This window comes from Xyrauchen texanus, chromosome 37 (assembly GCF_025860055.1).
Source record: "Xyrauchen texanus isolate HMW12.3.18 chromosome 37, RBS_HiC_50CHRs, whole genome shotgun sequence".
Lineage (NCBI taxonomy): Eukaryota > Metazoa > Chordata > Actinopteri > Cypriniformes > Catostomidae > Xyrauchen > Xyrauchen texanus.
In genome coordinates, this window is record NC_068312.1 from 15,531,663 (window position 1) to 15,555,251 (window position 23,589).

General features: G+C 39.3%; 1 protein-coding gene across 1 annotated transcript in view; it reads right to left on the reverse strand.

The window, feature by feature from the left end:
- The window catches only part of LOC127631321 (GDNF family receptor alpha-2-like), a 138,485-nt gene that overhangs the window by 13,587 nt on the left and 101,309 nt on the right, over positions 1 to 23,589 (reverse strand). The window contains exons 5-6 of the mRNA XM_052109414.1: positions 3,033 to 3,142; positions 2,642 to 2,782 (exon numbers count right to left, since the gene is read on the reverse strand). Of these exons, the coding sequence (XP_051965374.1) occupies positions 2,642 to 2,782; positions 3,033 to 3,142 (251 nt within the window). The remainder of the gene's footprint in view (positions 1 to 2,641; positions 2,783 to 3,032; positions 3,143 to 23,589) is intronic.

Below are 23,589 nucleotides of genomic sequence, written 5' to 3' on the forward strand. Positions count from 1 at the left end.
CTACAAATGGCCTCTTATAGTTGTGACTACATATTAAGCTGTCAGGGAAGGAAGTATCAAACAAAATAAAATAAAATAAATGAAAAAAACTGTAATGACTAATCATTTGACTTGTAAGGGACTAGTTACAGACTTGTTTGGAATGATTAAGTATTTATTAGGCCTTTATTAATTAATTTATTATTGCATAACAGTCCATTTACATTTGTTTCTTCCTAAAAATGAAATTATTTGGTTAAAACAATAGATACCAGTAGCTAGTAAGTTGCAAAATACATCATTTAAAGGTTCAAAATATAATATTAATATAGAAGGCAGAGACTTTTGATGGTTAGTCTGGGCCTAAATAGCAACAAAAAGCATCCACTTTGCACTAAGGGCAAAGAGTGTTAGATGCTATTTGCACCCCTTATACTACCATACAGTATAGGTGTCACATCTAGATGTGTTCATGTTCATGTTTTGTGTTTATGTCTTTTATTTTGAAAAGTAGTGCCATGTCATGTGATTTATCCTGTTCCCTTATGTTCATGTTTCTTGTTCCTATTGGTTCTTAGTTTTGTTATTAGTTCTGTTATGTCATTGGTTCATGGTCATTGTCTTGTTATCTTGTTTTGTGTTCTGTATGATCATTGGTTTATGTACCTCATGTCATGTTTTTAAGCTCTCTTGTTTACCATTGTCCTTTGTCTAGTATGGAATGTGAATGTAACTTTGTTGTTTTGTTCATGGCATGACAAGTCAAGTCTAGTTTATGTCAAGTTTATGCCTAGTCCAGATTTCAGTTCATGTTTAGTTCACGTTTATTGTTAGGGATTAATAAACTGCACTTGAGTTCGTCACTCCATCGTCAAAGTTTTCATCATTGTCTATGCCTGCATCGTTACAATAGGGACATCACTGCAGAATGTTTATTTAGCCCTTTTTGGTGAATCACACCTGCAAAATTCTAGAACTTTATTACCAAGTTTTACTTTGATTTTGAATAGACTCTGATTTTTGAACCCCACATTGTGGGTTTATGTTTTCTCTTTTAATCGTTTAATGTAATTTTGAGAGTGACCATGGTTTAAGGAGGGTGTACCTGTATGCGAAATCTCAAGGATTAATAGTAGTGTTTTCCTTATTATATCACGTGTTGTTCTGAAAGCAAAAAGAAACAAATGAAACATGGAATGTAGGCTGTCATCAGCGCAACCTAACCGAAGCAAAGCGAGAGTGTTTATTTGCATGATTAAAGGAAAGTTTAAATCTTATGATGCGTGAATGGCTTTCACACGCTGCATGAGGTTGTTGGGTATACTGCAGTCTCGTCACATTTGAACTTCTTGTTTAGCCTCCCATTCAGCTCATGAAAACATGCTTTGTGATCATGAGGAAGGATTAGATCAAGCTATTGATTGGAATACAGGTGCGGAATTTATATAAATAAAATAATCTACTCTCTTGCTGTTGCTGGTGTGCCACTGAATACCACTCTGTGCGCCAATACTGGCATGCATGCTATAGGTTGCCGACCCCTACCCTACAACAACCCCATACCCCTAAACCTAACCCTAACCTTTCCTGGTTTGTTGAAATACTATATGCATTCTACATGTATTTCATACTTATAAGCCACACATTCACACAGAGTTCTGAAACCTATAAAGGATGAAATTTGCATCATACTAGCTATTGATATGTTTTGTTTTTAGCTAAGAAATTAATTGTTATGACAAAAGCAAATATAAATAAGCTATAAAGCCAGAATAAAAAATTAGCCAATAAAGGCTTAAGAAATACTTTATAATGCCAAACAATTCCATAACCAGTCATTTACATGTGCAATTACTGGTCATAAATTACAATCTAAATTCTAACCCCTTCACAAAGTTTCATTTTATTAGATTGTCATTTAAAAATTAAAGCTATTAAAATAAGTTTTAAAGACTGAGCTATTATCACTGTGAGATACCAAAAAGCAGATAATAACAAGCCAGGATGGAAGCCTTATTAGCTTCAGCCAGCATATTTACTCTCTGTTAGCAAGCATGACATTTAAACCAAAAAGACATCTACTATACTGGTGGTGTTTAGAGGTTCCACACATGAATGGGTGTTTTTAAGCCCACAAAACACACAAAAAAAAAAAACATGCTGTCTTTCAAACATTGCCACAATAGGTATTGCATTCAGATTTAAAAAGTACCAACAGACCTTATATACAGCAGTGCCATATTTTCGACTTGTATGAAAACAAGGCTGTGAGGGACAGACTTACTGCCTCTCCAATGGCATGTACTGCATAAAGCTCCTAGATCATATCTCATTTTCCAAAACAATTATTTTCTGGAGGTTTTCTGGAGGTCATCTGAAATTCCTTGGAAGGATGTTTTTTCAATGTTTCATCAGCAGAACAATCCAAAACACTACAACCTTACAACGCATCGAAGAGTAAGTCTATCCCTCATAGCCTTATTGTAATTCCCATCAAAAATTGGTACGAAGAAGCCAATTCCTAAACAACCATATCCTCACATCGGTATCACATCCTCAATTGCTAATCAAAATCTGAGTATACACTCGAATTTAATGCAAATGCAGAAAGCCGAGTGGTAAGTGAAGCTGTAGTGGAAACACACAAAAAAGAAAGACTTACGAAGGCAGGTGTTTTCTCTAAAGTCCTGCAGAAATTTCTCACACTCCTCCTCCTGATTCCCACTGCCTCGGCAGGTACACCAAGGGGAGATGGTGAAGTTTGAGTGACCTGAGTCCACATAGTTAGGAGTCATGTCTGTACCTATAACAGATCAGACAGATCAAATCAAAAGCCAAATGCCATTCTAGGTTACTGAATTATACACTGCACTGAATGATAAAGTGAACTAAAGTATGTGCACTATTACATTTAAGAGATAAAATCTAGGTTAATTTCTTTGTCTTTTTGTTAATCTTCTAAGTCGAATATCAAGCTGTTAATAATAACACTTTTAATTATTTACAATTGTATAAAATATATAAATGTAAAAAAAAATGTTTCTTTCACTCACCAATGAGTCTGGTGTAAGATGCGAGGCAGGCCTGATAGTCATCGTTGAGACAGCTGCTGATGGAGTGAGGGGTCATCTGACAGTTTGTGTGGAAATCAGCCAGCCGTGACCTTGCCAGAAAAACACAACATCAACATGGTAACATGGAACTACTTTACATGAAACAAGTGCAGTCAGTCTACAGTTTGGCTCCGGGTAAAAATGGGGAATGTTTGTGGTTCAAACGAGTAGTGTGTGTATTCGTATGTGTTTGTGTGTTTATGCCTAAAGAGGCCAGTGTGCAATACACAATGGACAGATTTTGAATCTGTGCTTGTTCAGAGGCATCTTTAGCTTTACACATCACTGGCTTTTCTTCAAGATAAGGGTGAATCATGACTCTCTTTCTTTATTTTTCTATCTTTCATTCTTCCTCTCTCTTTTCCGCTGTCTGTTTGTTAGTGATCATGCTGACTGTGACCACTACATGCTTGTGGTTTGGAGGCATCCTGGAGGTCAGGCAGAAGACAGGACATCCTCTTTGGAGCATAAGGGAACACAAAAGCCTCCACAAATACTTGAATTGTCATCACAGGCATGGGCGTTATGTAATTTTATTTCACAGTAACGGTCTCTCACAAAATAGTCATGAGATTTGCTGGAAATTCAAGCTCAAAATCTTTGATATATTACTTAAGCATAAAGTAACGTCATGGTTACTGTTGTAACCTCCGTTCCCCAAGGGAAGGAACAAGACGTTGTGTCGAATGAAGTGAAACAAGGGGTCTTCCTGGGATGCCAAACGTACCTCTGAACCTGAGAAAAGGCCAATGTCAAGTTGGCAGACAGAATTTGCATGTCCCGCCCCGGAAAAACGGGTATAAAGGGAAGCGGGGCAGCGAGTGCCAGTCAGGATTTTGCACTGAGGAGCCAAAATAAGGTATGGCCGTTTACAGTGGTAGGTCTAGTGCTGTGGCAGGAGGGACACAACATCTCGCACCTTCCCTCGGGGAAAGGAGGCTACAACAGTAACCATGACGTTCCCCTTCTGTCACTCACGCGACGTTGTGTCGAATGAAGTGACACAAGGTGTCCCATCTAAAAACACCAGGCACTGACCGTGTTACATGAACTGTCGAGACAGGTGCAAGCAGGCTACTGCGTGCTAGAGGCAACTGTGTTGGCTGCACGTAGCCCTCCCAACGCCCCCAAAGAGATGTCACATACAGACTTTAGGTTCCCCGCACCCCTGAGAGGGGAACAGGTGCTACTAGCATGGGAGCAAGCCTAGCAGCCGCGGCCTTTTCTCTCACTATGTCTCTCACATAGGACGTGAAGCGGCTGGAGCTATCTTAAAGCTAGGGAAGGCGGTCTTTCCCGGTCCTATTCTTTCAGGGGGAAAAGACCCTGCGGAAGCCACATCCTGCCCATTCTAGGGGGAGGTAACATGTGGCAAATACACCACAAGGGTTGTGAAGCCGTACGTGGGAAATGGCACGGTGGTACGTCCAGCCTAATGAGGGGGACGACTGGGTGTCAATCATGGTGACTGGGGCAGCAGGGCTACCCAAGGGAAACACGGGTCCGCCAACAGGGGGACCTGAGATTTTTAAATCTAGCAAAGGTATTGGGTGTTGCCCAGCCCACTGCTCTGATGATGTCTGCTAAGGAGGTGCCATGGGCCAGTGCCCACGAGGATGCCACACTTCTCGTCAAGTGTGCTCGAACCCGGAAGGGGGCGGGCATGGACTGAGTGTGAAAAGCTAAGGAAATAGCATAAACGACCCAGTGAGCTAACCTCTGTTTGGAGACGGCGTTCCCTTTCTGCCATCCGCCGAAGCAGACAAAGAGCTTCTCAGAACATCTAGAGCTCTGCGTGTTGTCCAAATAGTTACGCAAAGCACATACCGGACACAGCAATGAGAAGGCTGGGTCTACCTCCTCCCAGGCAGCTTGCTTGCAGGCTCACGACGTGGTCCCTGAAGGGGGTCGTAGGAACCTCTGGCACATAGCCCGGTCATGGCCTAAGGATAACGTGAGAATGTGCCGGACTGAACTCCAGGCAGGTGTCGCTGACAGAGAACGCATGCAGGTCCCCAACCCTCTTGATGGAGGCTAACGTAATCAGGAGGGCCATCTTCAGGGAGAGGGCATTGAGCTCAACTGAATCAAGCAGCTCGAAGGGGGGTCTCTGAAGGACCGAGAGGACCACAGAGAGATCCCAGGAGGGCAACAGGCTAGGCCGGGGAGGGTTCAGTCTCCAGGCGCCTTTCAGGAACCTGATAATCAAGTCGTGCTTACCTAGGGACTTGCCATCTACTGCATCGTGGTGGGCTGCGATAGCAGCTACATACACCTTCAAGGTGGAGGGGGACAGCACTGTTAATTAACACAATTAAATTATATTTATGTACAAAAACAGCTTCAAATTATGCAATACTTGTGCTATATTCAAGACAGTAATCAAAACAGTAATAAATTATAAATATGGAAAAGTCACATTTTGAAACAGTTGATAATATCTGTTGTGACAGCAACTGTACACAACCTACTGTTTCAACATGTGTTCACTGGACGCACATAAGTAACTCCCATTATAATAATTGAAGCTCTCTAAACTGGAAATGCCATTCTGTAACTAAGTTTGGAGAGTAGGCTATAGTTTCTACTTGCCATCAGATTTTTATATCGCACCACAGATCTACCGTGCCAAGTGCCCATTATCAAAGACCAAAGTACAGTAGAGTCTCTGTGGAACATAGTGCTTCTAAACACAGATACATTCCCAGAGGCCTCAGTGTGTATTTAATTCTTACCCTCCCTTCTTTGTAAATGCACCTTTTAATTAGCATACTGCTAAAGACCCTGCTGTGATTTACATTTCTAATTACATCTCTTCACGCTGCTGGAAACAAATGGAGAGGTGCAAAAAATATTGATGTACCAGTTGGGTTCCCAACATGATATAAATACTTGAATCGCTTAGGGGCTGGAAATCATAAAATTTCAAAGCCACCAATGTCCCATAATATATACTTGACAACATTTTGGCAAAAGGAAAGTGTATTACATTGCATTTACATATAAATAATGCAAAAGCTCCTACCCTACATTATTACACAGGTTTTGAGAAAGATCAAGCAGTACTCTTTGCCCTGAGAAAAGAACAAAGAACCCAAAACAGTACTAATAAATGAAGCTGATACACAGTCATCAGGTATTCCAGAATGCAGCCTCCATCATAGGTGCTCATGGGCATATTGACAAGATTTTGACACAGTTTTCCCTAAATGACCAGAAAATGAAATGGCTACTTGTCTTAGAATCAATCAATACTAATACCTCTTATTTCCTTTCCTACAGCAATGACATTATCTGAGGACAAAAGACTCTAAAATTGGATCTCCTCACTTTCTACTGCATTAAACAGCTAATGAAGCAAATAATGTGTGTCTTATTTGTTCAATGTCTTATTTGTTCACTATCTCTTATGGTATTAGTCGAATAATGAAGTACTGAGCCTTGCTAAAATGTTTAAAATGGTTGGGGAGAGTCGGTTTGTGTTTTTTATACAACAGATAGTTCCAGTCCTCTAATTTGATTGGGACTATTTTCATTGGCAGAAATGAATTCAACATGACCAAATTTTGTTTGCAATTACCAACATAATATCATAAGAACTCCTAATACTTTGTACTAAATGACAAAATAGTAAGAAACCATGAACCATGACTTGTCATGAAACTGGGTTGGAAATTTCTCAATACTAACCTTATTTATAGAGCATTTATATAAAAGCCAACTTGCTCACAATCATGCTGTTTTGAATATCTGTGACCTACGGATGAATTACCATGATGATATTCCATACGGCATTTATGCTTTTGTGATATTGCTTACATAAATGGTGGAGATGTTGTGGTAACTGTAATGCATCATACTACCAGATATGATACAAAAATGCAGCAAACAATATTTTTTTTATGGCAGAGAGAAGCGTGCAAGACAAGACAGACTAAGATAGAGAGGTTTCAGCAGCAGGTTATGCCTTTCAGGTGAGGACAATATAACTGCTATAATTTACTGTTCACTTGAAGTTTAGAAAAGGCTGTCTAGGATTGTTTGGGGAGAAAGTGCTCTGGCATCAAGATAAAGCACATTTCAGTTCTCGCCAGGACTCCTCTATTATACCTGAGCGGACCACTCACTGCTCAAATTACAGCCTGTCTGCCTCCAAAGAGTTCTAAAGGTCCTGTTAGATTTTCTATTCTCTAAAAAAAAAAAAAAAATGAGTGGCACTAAAAGTTCTTTCATTTTCAAAAATCTGACACTTAAATATATAGTCATTTGGTTTGGTGATTAATCCATACCAATTCTCTTTAGGTCTATGGCAAACTAATATCTTGTAAACAAATGACTCTTATTACTATGCGCAGCACTGCAACAGAAACAGATAGCTAGCTTTTCTAGATTCAAGGTTTACAGCACTGAATTCAAAGGTGTACGTATTTATTGTTTCAATTATTTATAACTGTATAAACATTATAACATTTATAATTGTAAATATAATAAAAAGGTATCCCTGAATCACCAGAAATGCCAATAATACATACAGTGAGGTCCAAATGTCTGAGACCACCATTGAAAATGTTTCCATTTTGCCATTACATTATATTATAAGCAAAACAATTTAAGTAAAATCTGATACATACAGTATCTTCCCATTTTCCTTTAAAGACAGCATGTACTCATTGCATGGACCTAAAAGGTTTGTGCAAAACTTGATGAAACATGTTATCCAGTCATTATTTGAAAATGTTCCAAAGATCATTTTGTGTACTTAATAAAATTAAGCAAATCTGATATTTTAAAACTTTGCTGCCTTTTGATTAGTTAACTATAAAATGGTTCAGAATCTTAAATATTTCTTAATTTTACATTGTAACTTTTCTGTTTAACAACTGTCAAAATTCTTAAGCTTAAAAACTTAAATAAAGGTTTAAATGGGGGGATTGTCAATGCATCTTCGACTTTTAGACCCCAGTGTATAATGCATATCTATTCCCTTTTTATTCTAAAAATTGCAAAAACCCATTTATGCAACACTTATCTTCACTGCAAATGCAGCATTCTCTATCTTTTTAAGTCAAATATTTTAATTTTAAATAATGTTATGGGGGATAAATGTTTCTTTCTGGTGTAAATCAATAAATCTGATCTTGCCCCCTCACTCTTGAAAGATTAATTTAACGTAATAAGGGCCAGTAATGTCCCCTAACATCCATACATCTGAAATTCAATAGAGATTGGTTTCTTGGACATTTTTATTGCTTTCTTGGAGAATGGTGCAGAGCTCTTTTGTTTGTCAGTGTCAATCATTAGTGTCAAAGTGGCTCATGTTTTGTCCTTCAACTTACCACCAGAAGAGCTCTTTCAATCCCCAAAAAGAGGGTGACTCCATCATTTGGCAATTGAGTAGTGTAGCCTGGGGCAATCCATGTGCAATGGAAGAATATTAACCATAATTTGCGAGAACACTTCAAAAAGTTTAGAGAAATGTGTTCCAATACTTTGAACAGAAACAATCGATTGTGTAATTTCTTCACAATTAGATAAACATGTAGTTTTTGATGACCATAAAGATCTACTATGATGGTCTTGTATCTTCCTTTCCCATTAATACCTGATTTGGTAACTTACTTTTCAGTAAGTTTCCATCTCTTAACATTAGTTAACAACATTAGTTAACATGAACTAACGATTAACTTTTACAACATTTAATAATCTTGGTTTTTAAATCAAAGTTGTATTTGTTAACAAACTATTATTAATATGAAGTAACATGAACTAACAATTAACAATTGTATTTTTATTAACAAACATTAAATTATATTAATAAATGCTGTTAATAATATATTGTTTATTGTTTGTTCATGATACCAAATGCATTAACTAATGTTAATGAATAGAACCTTAGTGTAAAGTGATTCAAATAAATGTATTGAATTTCACAAAATTTTACATATTTCATTGGAATGAATAAAAAAGTTAGGAATATAATAATAATAATAATAACAACAGGAAAATAACAGGTGAAATAGTACTGTTAACATTACTTCAATAAATTCCAATTCCAATAAATATCCACAAATGGAATCCACTCTGCCTACCTCAACATTACAGAATACTTCACCAAGCTCAGATCCAGATGGCAGATCTGGATGGCAGATCTTGATGGCAGAAGGATGTCTCCCAACTCCCTTCTGCCATCAAATATCAGAATGAGGTACTCAAAGGATTTCAACATAAGCTGCTAACGCTACAAGCCAGCAATGACCAACTTACACAGTTTATTTTGATCTCTTCCTGCACCACGCCATGATCCGTTAAGATTTGCTCTTCCCAATAAGTTTAATGGCTCTACTGATAACTGTACTGGTTTCTTACAACAGTGTTCAATTTATTTCTCAAACCAACCTGATGTGTTTAACCAAGATATGTTGAAATGCTCATTCATCATGACTTACTAACTGGAAGGGCATTAGAGTGGGCTACGGCTGTCTGGGATCATGCTGCACTTGTTCAACAGTCTTACGGTCATTTTACAACTCAGTTCGCAATGTTTTTCAATAACCTGCGGGAGGTATGGATGCAGCCACTCAACTCACTCAGTTACGCCAAGGTAGTAAATCTTCTTCTGACCATGTGATACAGTTTCGCAATCTTGCAGCACAGAGCAGATTTAATGACATTGCGTTGAAACACATCTTTCATTCTAGTCTGTCAACCAAACTCCAGGCAGAATTAGTATGCAGAGATGACTCCCTTGGTTTCCCTCAGTACGTTACTCTCGCTATCAGACTAGACAATCTCTTGTGATCACAACCATGTTTCAACACCTCATCGCCATGCCATGTACCTACAACCTCAGTTCAAGAACCAAGTCAGCAGCAAACTACAGAGACTATACAAATAGGACAAACTTGTTTGTCTCGAGATGAATGTAGAAGACGTTTACTTCATAACCTCTGCTTCTACTGTGGTGAACCAGGTCATTGCTGTTCTAACTGCTCCGCCAAACCTACTACCACCTTTTCACAATGTTATCAAGTGAGTCACATATCTAACCCTATAACAATCAGTCAAGGCTTGTCACTACCCATCATTTTGTCCAGAGCTAACCAAGAATATAATTTTTTCAGCAAAAATTTACTCTGGAGCTGCTGCCAATGTGATACATCAAGACTAAGTTGAACATCCCCACAACCAAGTGTGAACCACCTATTACTGTAACTGCTGTCGAGAATGATCCCATGGGAAAGGTCATATCACTCACCAAACTCTTCCTATAAAACTTCAAGTTGGTTTGCTTCACATTGAAGAAATCACTCTGTACGTCATTTCTTCACCACGAAACCAAGTTATTCTCAGATATCCATGATTATCTGCTCACGAACCTCAGTTTTCATGGAAGAACAATGACTTAATCTGTTGGTCTCCTCACTGTCTTCACCACTGTCTGGAACTGCCACCCAAGTTTACTGTCTGCACAACTCATCTCACCCTACCGTCATTGCCAAACAATGTCCCCAATGAGTATGCTGACGTGGCAGAGGTTTTTAGTAAAGAGAGGTCCACCCAGTTACCACCTCATCGATCCTGTGACTGTGCCATCGATCTTCTTCCTAACACTTCTCCACCCAAGAGCCTGGTTTACAAATTGCCCGTCCCTGAGACCATGGCCATGGAGGAGTACATTGATGAGGCCGTATCTTATGGATTAATTAGACCATCTACTTCTCCTGCTGCTTCCGGATTATTTTTTGTTGGCAAAAAAGATGGTGACTTAAGACCTTGTATTGACTATTGTGCACTCAATGCAATTACTGTCAAAAACCATCATCCACTACCACTCATTCCTTCTCTGGAACAATTATGAGAGGCCAAATACTTCACTAAATTGGACCTCGGGCCTGCTTACAACCTCATCAGAATACGAGAGGGTGATGAATGGAAGACAGCCTTTCTCACCACTAGGGGCCAATATGAATACTTGTAATGCCATACGGATTATCCAACTCTCCTTCCGTCTTCCAATCTTTCATCAATGAGGTCTTCAAGGATCTCCTATATCAATATGTGATTGCCTACATAGATGACAACCTAATCTATTCACAGTCTATGGAGGACCATATCTATCAAGTCCAAAATGTTTTGTCACGTCTACTCCAAAACTTGTCAAAGCAGAGAAGTGTGAATTTCATGTCATTTCCACCACACTCCTAGGTTTCAATATTAGCCACTCTGGAGTAGAGATGGATATTACAAAAGTCAAAGCTGTCATTGACTGGCCCACAACCACCACGGTAAAGGAGATACAATGATTTCTAGGCTTCGCTAATTTGGCCCTGGTCCCACTTATCTATTGATTTCATCATTGATCTGCCAAACTCCCAAGGATCCACCTCCATCATGGACACCATTGATCATTTCTTTATGTTATGTCGTATTATACCATTGAAGGGTCTTTCCACTACCATGAAAACTATTCAGGTACTATTTAATTAAGTGTTTCAAATCTATGGATTACCTGATGACATAGTTACAGATCGAGGACCACAGTTCACTTCAAGAGAATGGAGAGCTTTCTGCCAATTACTTAACATCAACGTCAGTCTTACCTCTGGATATGGAGAAGTGGAACGTCTCAATCAGGAGATTGGTAGATATCTAAGGTCGCACTGTAGTAAGGAACAAGAGAGGTGGAGCGCCTTCCTTCCATGGGCAGAATATACCAAACCTCCCTCACACACTCTTCTACAGGTCTGATCCCCTTCAAATGTGTCCTGGGATATCAACCTCATCTATTCCCTTGGTCTGGGGAGCCTTCGGAATTACCTGCTGTGGATGATTGGATTAGAAGAAGTGAGCTAGTCTGGAACAGTGCTCCTGTCCATCTTCAAAGAGCCACTCATTCATAGAATATCCACACTGATCCTGAGTATCAACCAGGTCAAATTATTTGGCTTTCTACTCGGGACCTATGCCTGAAACTCCCCTGCAAAAAACTAAGCCACAGGTATGAAGGTCCCTTCAAGATCTTACGTCAAGTTAATAATTTCACATACTGTTTAGAATTGCCTGCCACTTACTGCATCTCTCCTTTCCATGTGTCCCTCCTGAAACCAGTCCATGAGTCATGAGCCCTGAGACTTCTAACGAAGAACCTCTGCCGCTTGAAATCGATGGAGCTCCTGCCTACCTAGTTTGGGAAATTCTCAATTCTCACAGGAGGGGTGGTCAACTATATCTTGTGGACTGGGAGGGATATGGCCCAGAGGAGAGATTGTGGATACCAACCAAAGACATATTTGACCCATCACTCATCAGAGACTTTTATTAAGCCCATTCGGATCGCCCGCCCCCCAGATCAAGAGGTAATCCTAGGAGAGGAATTTTGGATTTGTTTGCCTGTGGACTGATTTACCTATGTTTTAACCCAAGCCTGTGACCTGACTACGTTTAAGGAATACTGCCTATATTATTTGTTGAAGCCTTCCAAGAAATATCCGCAAATGGAATCCATTCTGCCTACCTCAACATTACAGCTATGTTCGTTGGAGCATCCCAACCAGAGGTGTGTTTCCCATAAAACAATGTAACTCACTGCCTAACCACCATAATATGATGCATCGTTTGATAAATTAACTAGCTAATCATGACTGTTTCCCAAAACTGTCATAACTATATCCCACATATATCTATATCCATCGTTTAAACCATGTTGGTTCAACAATATAGAGCTACTGTATCATTTATGGGGGTGAAATAATAACTTCTGTGAATTTTAAATCGTAAAATCTCTAAAATGCTCCGTTAAATGGCAGCACTTGAGTCGCATGATGTTTCAAAACGCAGCTTTCTGCAAAACTATGGAATAAGTTGTTTTCTTAAATGCTTGTAAACATGGTCAAAGTTCTGACAGAGTGAAAGACATTTGTGGAATTCAAGATATAGAAGCCACAGCGAAGTCAAATGTTGTCCACAAAGCAAACTAACAAGGAACTATGCTTCTTACCACAGGTGTAGAGTTGCAGTTCCAACCACACAACTATGCAATGCTGTTTGTGTATGTTCATCGAAACTACAATTTCGGGAAACTCAAAATCATGTGTTCACAAAACTATGTTGGTATATTGATAGAACTTGCGACCATAGTTGGATAACAATGCTTTCGGGAAATGTGCACCAGCCAGACACGACACAATTACATCAACTAATGGCATGAGTTTTGAGTGGGACTTGTTTTTATGACCAATGGAAGATCTGGGATGTGTGCAATTGTGTTTGGTGAAATTAGTGGGGCAGAAATTACACACTTCAGCTTTAATCTCTCTCTCTCTCTGTCTATCTGTTTGTGTCTCTTATAGCATAGAAGCATAGAAGTGGGTCAGGGTACCCATATTAAAAAAATAATCTGTTCTTTGTTTCCTTCCTGTAAGAGCCTATTCAGATCTCACAGACAAATAAGGCACAATGAATGAAAAACAACAGCAGAGTGGAGATTTCAAATATTCTGATTTGTTGCATCCATCAATCTTCACATCTATGCATGAAAGAATCTCTGAACTTCACAATGTTGCCAAGTGTCCCCTTTGCCTTCTCTGTGTTTTATGGGTTTGATGTGGAATTTTCACACAGCTGTAGTAGCTAAACATAATTTTATGTTAAATAATTCAGATTTTCTGCTTATAATTAATGAAAATCATTATTTACAGCGATCAGCCACAACATTAAAACCACCTGCCTAATATTGTGAAGTTCCCCCTCGTGTCACCAAATCAACACCAACCCGCATATTCTTCTCACCAAAATTGTACAGAGTAGTTATCTGAGTTACCGTGGACTTTGTCAGTTCAAACCATTCTCTGTTGACCTCTCTCATCAACATGGCATTTCCGTACAAAGAACTGATGCTCACTGGATGTTTTTTTGTAACCATTCTGAGTAAATTCTAGAGACAGTTGTTCATGAAAATCCAGGAGATCAGCAGTTACAGAAAAACTCAAACCAGCCCATCTGGCACCAACAATCATCCATGCGATTATCTAATGAGCCAATCATGTGGCTGCAGTGCATAAAATCACTAAGATATGGGTCAGGAGCTTCAGTTAATGTTTACATCAACCATCAGAATGGGGAAAAAATGTGATCTCTGTGATTTGGACCGTGGCATGAATGTTGGTGCCAGATGGGCTGGTTTGAGTATATCTGTAACTGCTGATCTCCTGGGATTTTCATACACAACAGTCTCTAGAATTTACTCTTACTCTTAATGCTTTTTTTCATTCTGCTCTAATGTACTTAGGAGCTGCCATGCCTTGTTAAAACTGTATGTTTACTGATTCAATCCTGTTACGAACGTTACCTATATGCTTACATAAAATACAACAGTTCTTGCTAGGAGAAGAAATTATGAAGATAGTGAGCTATGCCAGTCTTATAATCTAAAGGTATCGTTCAGGCCGGGTAGGACTCGGCCACACAGTCTCTGGTATGGGTCGGGTTCCATTTTAAGACATGTGCAGACCTCTAATCTGAATGCACTTCACTTCTATTGGTCGATTTGATTTTGAACTATTTAATTATTTTATTGAAACATTTGCAGTGACTTAAAAATCATTCTAAAACAACAGGTAGAATTGATAAATAGAATCCATCTTATGGAGTTTTGAGTTCCTTGCCACAGTCGCCTACAGCTTGCTCACTGGGGTTATTAATACAATTATTATTTAATTATTTTTAAACACAATTAAGAATCGTATTTTATCTAAATTACACAATGATGATTCATCGACTTTATAGACATTACGGTTTTATCATCTGTTATTGCTGATCTTCAGTAAAGCTGCTTTGAAACGATGTGTGTTGTGAAAGGCGCTATACAAATAAAATTGACTTGACTTGACTTAATAAACATAATAATAAAAACTGAAAAAATAAACAAAGTCCTATAGATAGTTTAATACAGTTATCATAAAATGGATACAACAGTAATTGTAAGGGACATAGTTTGATATTCACTATATTTTCAGAGTTTGGACATTAACTTTATTCCCACCTGCTGGTGGAATCTCCAAACAGCAACTGTAAGAACTGAATTTAGACTTTGTGTTGAAAGCAGCCATGGTTCTCAAACGTATTAGCGCAACCTATTTCTCAGGAAAATAGCAATTTGCTATTTTGCACTTTCATTTACATAGAATACACTCACAGTTTGCGTGCATACATGCACAGATGCAAACACAGTCACACAAGGCGACTTGCGCTTTAACAACCTTGCATTTAGAGTTAGTGCTCGCACAAAACTTGGATAAGACATAGGTAGCATACAGTTGAAGCGCGTAGTGCTGCACTTTGCGTGCTCACAAAAACAGAGCCCTGCATCTCCACCGCAATATCAACCTCGAAAAGACTGAGTTTCTATTTCAGGGGCCAAAGCTTTTTTATCCAAAGCCTCTCCATCTAGGATGAAGGTAACACCATAGTTGGCTCCAGGTGTGTTTAATCCCTGCATCAATTCTGCTCACCCTTGTGAACCACATTATGGTAACTGCTAGTTCATGTTGCTTACACAAAATAAGGAAAATCCAGTCCTTCAATGACACTTTTCCAGTCTCCTGTTTTTCCATGTCTAAGTTATAGCAACTCACTCCTCACCAGCAAAATTGCATTTACTACAAACCCTTGCAACCTTGACTTGAATTGAATTTATCCATCAGTTATTTTCACATTACACCTTGTCTTAACTTCATGCTTTGACTGGCAGTCACTGCCAGAATCACATTAAAGACTGATCCTAGCCAATGCAATCATTGGCTTAGCGCCTTGCTACCTACAATCCATCTAGCCGTACAGTAAACCGTTCTCAGACTGATGTGATTGGTTACATCCAATTATTGGATTTATTTACACTCCAGAAACTCTTTGAAGTATTTCAGATCTATTCATAATACTTGATTTGTATTGTAGGTAATTGCCATGGACATTATTACTAGGGAATGTGCACAGATAGTTTCATTTCATTAATTTAACCGTTCGACACGGCACTACTCGAATATAAAATCACTGTTCGGTTATTCTACACATGCAGTGCAGGTCTGCAAACTGATGAGCTTGATGAATTCAGACAAACTGTCAGGTTTTCCGGCCAGGTTTGGGTCAGTTTTTCAAGTATAGGGCGAGTTGGGGATGTTCAAACTTGCTTTTGTGTGGATCTGTGCTGTTTTTCTGTTAAGAAACAGTGACACAAGCTAGACAGACATTTTTTACTGTTTTACTGAATCTCACTTTTTTCTCACAGAATCGTAGAATTTTTAGACACAGAGTAAAGTTAAAAAGACTTTAATTTTTATAAATGCATTTTGAAACACCTGTGTTGTGTTTTATTCTTTGTGCTGCATTTTGAAGAAGAGTAGCTTACTTGAAGTGACTGTTTCTCCATTTAACATGATTCCAGTTTGTTTTTCACCAAGCAACGTTTCAGCAATTGATTAACGGTAAGATGGTGTTTTCCCCCTTTTGCACTGGTGTGCATGCTGTATTTAATACAATAATTATACAAGTTCAATGTAATTTGATTTTATACAAATTAAAAATCAAAGCACCCCAAAGAGAACATTTACCTTAAGAATGTTTGAATGTTTGACGTAAGTGCAAGATTTTATCATTTGAAGATGTATGTATTTTGCTATTTAGACTCATAGCTCACTGTGTACTTTATTTGCTGCAGTTTTGAGAAGTGTTTGAGGAAATTCCATTACAATAAACATTCTTTATTCCCATGTTCTCACTCCAGACGAAACAACGATTGTTAATGAAACCTTGCGGTTTACCAGATGTTATAAATGGTAACCATGCACATCCCTAATTATAACACAATGTGTGCATTTCTTGCAAGTCCTTTAATTAAGAAAGTATCTTATCAGAACTTAAACATAAAGTCAAGGTTTAACACTGAAAATTGTTTTGTAATAATCGGAATTTTTTTTTTAAACCACTGTTATTTGTTATTTATTTATTCATTTACGTTCACTAATGTGATATGCATATTTGAGGCAAACTCTATGGAATCTGGCATTGCTGTGCAAAGATAAACTGAGTAGTGGGACAGACTGGTCATTTGGCAGGCTATCCATCAGATCCATACTTCTTCATTAGAACACTGACCCTGCTCTATTTTGGAGGAATCAATAGCTAACCCTGTCACGACCTCGGTCTGACAGCCCTCTCCTTTCTATTGTCTGTTAATGTGTTTGGACCTGTATTGTGTTTGATCATATGGCTCTGTTTTGTTTTCTGTCTCCCATGTGCTCTCCTAACCCTGCCTGCTTGTTTCCTCCTGCCATGCATCCTCGTTAAGTTTTTGTGAGATTTGTGAATTTGTCAGTATGTTTATCTGTTCCAGTCGGTCCTAGTTCCCTATCGAGAGGTCTCTCCTATTGCGTAAGTAGCTTACGCTAAGGGAAAACTCAGTTTCTCGAGAAATATTGAAGTCTTTATGTAAAACGCATTGCAGCTGCACAGCAGACAGTAATGAGCGAGGCAGCTCGGTCATTGGCTGTGCTGCGGCAACTGCTCGAACCAATGACGGGGCGACTATGAACGCGCGACCAATGGGTGAAATTAGCATAGCCAGGCTATATAATGGGCATCCCGTCATGCGAGTTCCTTTAGATTTAATCTCCTTCAGCGAAGACCTTCTCTTCGCTGGATCCTCCGGATTGTTGGAGTCTTTCGCCCGCCGTCGAAAAGCCTACAGCAGGACTGCTAAGAGGACGCCGGCGCCTTCAGCCACCTTCGAAGCCTTCTGCTACGCCATCCGGCGCGCATCGCATATCCTTTACTGCAAGCGCTCGCCCCCGCGACGCTTTTAAAGTAAAAGAGTAATTTTTCAAGGCGTTGTTTCAAATGCCTTCAGCCTGCGCCTCGTGCAGAGGCCCTCTTCCTGACGGAGATCGGCACGTCATTTGCACTCGCTGCCTGGGACCGGACCACGCAGAAGCTGCACTCATTCATCGCGGATGCCCCGAATGCGACTCCCTGGGCCTCGCCAAGCTGCGCGCTCGCTTTGCCGCTTTCGCCGCAAACGAGACTGCTTCCACCGTGCTGCCACCTCTGTTCGAGCCGCGCAAGAAAAAGCGCCGCTCACAGAGGCTGCTGGAGCACGTAGACTTCGGTGACGTCACGCCGGCCCAGTCCCCGCGTGCGTCACCGCTACCAGAGATCTCCCCAACCGCCAGTCCGCTGCATCCGACGACTGGCCGGGCTCGTTCGACCCCGCGCCATCGACATCAGTGGACACGAGCGCGGGCACCAGCATGGACTCTGAGATCGTCCGTATCCTGTCCAAGGCCGTGGAAGACCTCGGGCTCGACTGGCCTTCTCCAGAAGAACCCGCCCGCATCAGCCTGACTATAGAATGGAATAGAGTATGTATATGCTGGGCATTGTCTCCTCCCTTATAAGGTCCGTCTCTGACCGACTTAGAGGATTTTTTATGCGTACCAGTACATAGAAAACTCAGTACATAAGATATGTGCTTGTGTTTGTACAATGAGCGCCCCACCTTGGGGCAAAGGCGCTCTGTGTTATCCCATTATATAGCTCCGCCGTTGGCGGCTCGTGGAATAATCACTTTGCTTTAAGGCTCAGGCATCTGCCTCTGGCTTTATAGAGCGAAGTCAGCACGCACAGCGTTTTGCAGGGTGTTCCCATAGCGTAAGCTACTTACGCAATAGGAGAGACCTCTCGATATGGAATGACTCGGTTACTAACGTAACCTCGGTTCCCTGAGAGGAGGGAACGAGTATTGCATAAGCTGCCGTGCTTGTGCTTGGTCAGTTCGCTTCAGTCGATTGAACCTAAAGGAACTCGCATGACGGGGTGCCCATTATATAGCCTGGCTATGCTAATTTCGGCGGCTCTGAGCTGCGAATGCAGGCGCGCGCCCATTGGTCGTGCGTTCAGAGTCGCCCCGTCATTGGTTCGAGCAGTTGCCGCAGCACAGCCAATGACCGAGCTGCCTCACTCATTACTGTCTGCTGTGCAGCTGCAATGCGTTTTACATAAAGACTTCAATATTTCTCGAGAAACGGAGTTTTCCCATAGCGTAAGCTACTTACGCAATACTCGTTCCCTCCTCTCAGGGAACCGAGGTTACGTTAGTAACCGAGTCGTTATTGTATATTATTCTGGTTTATGTTTTGTTGGTTTCCGCTCCATTGTGTGTGTTTTGTGCAGCCTGATTGTTTCTATTATTTAATAAAAGTATTTTATTTTCACTCATTCCTGCGCTTGGGTCCATCTTCCTGCTTATATACTGTGACAAACCCTGTCAGTCTATACTTTATTGGCTTGCGTTGCATGCTTGAAACCTGTCTGACTGCTCCTATAGTTGGCCTCCCACCAGTTTCCATCAAAGAGATACACAAAAATCCTATGCCATTAATCAGGCCTAAGCATTTTTGTGTATTTGGGAAAATTGGTTCAAATGAAAAAAAAAAATAAAAAAAAAGACAAGCAACTGTTTGAGCTACAGTATATGTAGATAGGCTACCGAGCACAAGCTAGAGGCCTTAAAGATGAATTGTGTAATGTTTAGATACTTTCTCCTACAACAATTGATTGATGAAAGGCTTACAATGTGACTGTGCCAGACATATTTAAAAAGCATTTTGCATCAGATATTGCAGAGGCAAACACAAGATAATACATGTGCCATTGAGAACATTAGACCTTAATAAACAAATCATAACAGTTGCCATGATTTTCATTTAGCCTCTGGTGAATTTAATGAATGAAATTAACTTTCACTCTCCTGACATGATATGAAATCAAATATGAAGAGCAAATTTTGTGGAAAAGCTCAGTCATGTAGGATCTGAGTAGCCAGGCAGAAGGAAATAAAGGAGAATTAAGACAGAATTAGACTAAGATGGCCTATAATTCTGGGAAATTCCTCTAAGAATTAAGAAGCTAGAAATTCGGACTGGCGCCAAGGAGTCTGAGCTGACCTGCATCTGGCCAATGTAACTGTCACGAAATGATGGAGGGTGTCTCGAAAAGCCCAACCTTTACCCAAAACCCCCACAACTGGAAAGCACATTACAGAGAAAAAAACTATAATCATAAAGCCTGGGGATTCCAGAAATCAAAAGAAGCTCCGTCAGTCAGAACACACAGACACTTACGATTATATATTAAATGACCATTATGTGACAGTCAGCCGTTATACCATCACATGCTTAAAACTCATTGTTCAAGACATTCAACAGACTTTCAATGGATCTGAACTTTTGTTTTCTCTTATTCGCTTGACATAAAACTGATTTTCTCCTATCTTCAAAGGCACAAAACAAACACTCCTTGTGTTTTACAATACAATATGAACTCTAACACTATCAAAAGACTCCATTGTATCATCATTCTACACTGTGCAATGCACAGTCTATTTTTGATTGTAAAAATTAATCTTACACAAATGATTATAGCCTGATGTAACCTTTTAAACATGTGTTGTGACTTGCAATAACTTTTATGACTGATAAATTGGTGATTGTAATTTTTGAACTTTTTACTATTTTGAAAAAGTTAGTTAACTATTATTAAGAGCAAATGTGTCATGTCTGAAATGTGAAGGTTTGCCTTTCCATGAGGAGAGCAATGGGTGAATTAATTTTATTGTTATAATTTGTTTTATTGAAGATATAATGTGTATGATTTAAACACTAATTTTCGAGTGGGAATTTTAAGAGGCCTTTACACAAAGGATTGTAAATCAAATCTGAAAAAGGAAAGAGGTGATCATGTGACATCGTAAAAGCACTTCTAATTGGCTTAGAGCCTTTTCAGGGTTGGAGCAAAATGAAAGAGTTAAAAGACCATGCCTGACCACTGGAGAAGTCTCTCCCGTACCAGCAGACGAGTTCAAATATTGTCACCACATTAATGTTCAAGGGAAAACTCCCTTGGGACCACGAGACACAGCCGGGTATCCTCTCAGTCTCTAGAATGTAGAAATTTCAAACTTCTACAGCCTCCAGGCTCCGCTGGAAGTTCCATCATCAATCCATTGTGCATAGATGATTTCTCCGAAACGAACCTCTAACTTCTTCAGAAAGTCATGACCAACTAAACACAAACTTCCACAGGCCAAGCCAAAGGACATCAAGAACTTCAACGCAAAACAATGTAACACAAGTGATACCTCCAAACTTATTCTGAAAGTGCTGATGTTTCTTTAATATAATTTGAGTAACTGGATCTCAAATCACGGCATACTAAATTAAGTATTAAGAATTCTAAAGGTATGGTGAGAGGTTAATTTTCCTGTTACAGATCATTTAATTTATTCTCTTTCAAAACTCATTCATTAATCTATGTTCATGTTTCATCTATGTGTTAGTATATTTTATGTTGTAGATTACTCAATAAAGTTTTGTTTGTATTCAAAGAGAAGTTGACTGTGGTATATTTTGAAGTAACTCGTCACTTAATTCTTAAGATCTATGCTCCATGCTCAAACAATATTTCAACATATTTGTGATATTATTTTCAATGGCCATGAAGAGTATACATCATATCAACTATCATAATCAAATTATAACCAACCAACCAACCAATATCATCACATAATATCTCGAATGTTGCCCTGGTCATTCTGAAATGTCATTGCCAAAGCCTTTCATTAAAATGATTGGCCACTATTACCCCACAGAATTCTCTGACATGATGTCGCACCCAGACATAAGGCATCTGCCTCCAATTGCTAGCAATCAAGAAGTTTGTCTGTGGGCTTTGTCTACAAACTCTTGACAGCAAGCAATTACTTACATTCAATAAAACAGTCACTTTCTTACTCATGGGCTACTACTTATATTTTCATGACTTTTTTCTGCCAATTTCCATTTCCACCATTCCATTTCTATTTTCCACCAATTCCCCTGGAAGTGTCGATTTTGTTCTCTTGAACACATACAGTAGGATGGAAAGGCTGCTTGATTCACAATTTTATATTCCCTTTTATTTCTCAGAGATTACAATGGATGAAACTTAGATGAATACCTTTTCATGCTTCTGGATCAAACTTTGGTAGAATTTGCTAGTTTCCATTAATAAAGGTGTTGTAAAAGTTTTTGTTTTTGTTTTATATGTAGCCTATGTATATTTTTTTAACCCATAAAATATCCATTCTACCATACTACAGATATGACTAAAATAGGCCCTGTTAACAGCAAAAAAAAAAAAAAGCCACTCTGGCTGTGCTTTTTTTAGCCAACAGGAAATCTAGACAATATTAATGCACTCTTTCAATCATTTTGCATGTATGCATTTGCTGACTTTGAGTTTGCTGACTGCGGGCTTTGGAGAGAGAGAGTGTGGTTGAAATGATGGTGGCAGTCTAATTCAGTGGCTAAATCTGACAGATTATGCAAAACTACTGAAAAAGCTTACAACACATTTAATTTTTGAGCTGTAGAATGAGCAAACGTCACTGTACAAGCTGTCGGGTGTGTATGTACTGCGTGTGCGAATGTGTTTGCAGGTACAAAGGCTGCAGTTCACAGTCGCAAACACACCAGTTACTGATAAATATTAACATATACCATGTGTGTCCATGTGTCCAAGACCCAAAGACATTGACCTCCACTGTCATTTGAATGGGAGACGGTAATGACATTCAATAGGGCCATTGAAATTGACCCAAAGAGTGTAGAATCAGTGAGGCCATGAGGGTCACCGAATGCGACTTTAAATAGTCCAGCACTTTATGAGCCCACAGTGCCATTCATTACCCAGTTCATCATGTATTCCTCTTCTCAGACAATGCCATCCCTAACAGCTCTGACTACAGCAGTGGCCAATGAGAGATCAGAAGGCCACTTTCCACTTCAATGGATTAAGCCATGAGTTGAGAAAGGATTGGTTTGAAGAGGAAGGCTTATTGTTAAGCGGCAAAGCACCGGATTAAGCTAACTGTGATCTCTGAGTGACATTTATATTTAATAATGCTAATTTAAACAGTGATCTGTAATTCAAGATGGGGGAACCCATGAAAATGTAATGTGTGGATGCAGAGAAAATCTGATGAGATTTAAACACAATCTCATTAATATCTGTAGGTGCTGTATTTTTATGTAAGGTGTGGTTCTAGCACATATTTGTAAAGATTTGTACCTCTTAAGTTGCACATGGATCAAAGAGTCAACGTTTTTGATGATGTCAATATGTTAAAGGAAAAGTTAAAGCAAAAATGACAATGCTGTCATCATTTCCAAACCAAGATAACTCTCTTTCCTACTTTGGACACAAAAGGAGATGTTTGGCAGAATTTCACCATCACCATTCACATTCATTGGATATTTTTATCATACAGTGAAAGTGAATGGTAACTGAGGTTGTCCTATCTTTTATGTTCCAAGGAAGAAAGAAAGTCATACAGGTTTAGAACAACATGAGATAAATAATGACATAAATAAAATTTTTGGGTGAACAATTCCTTTAATATTGTATATTT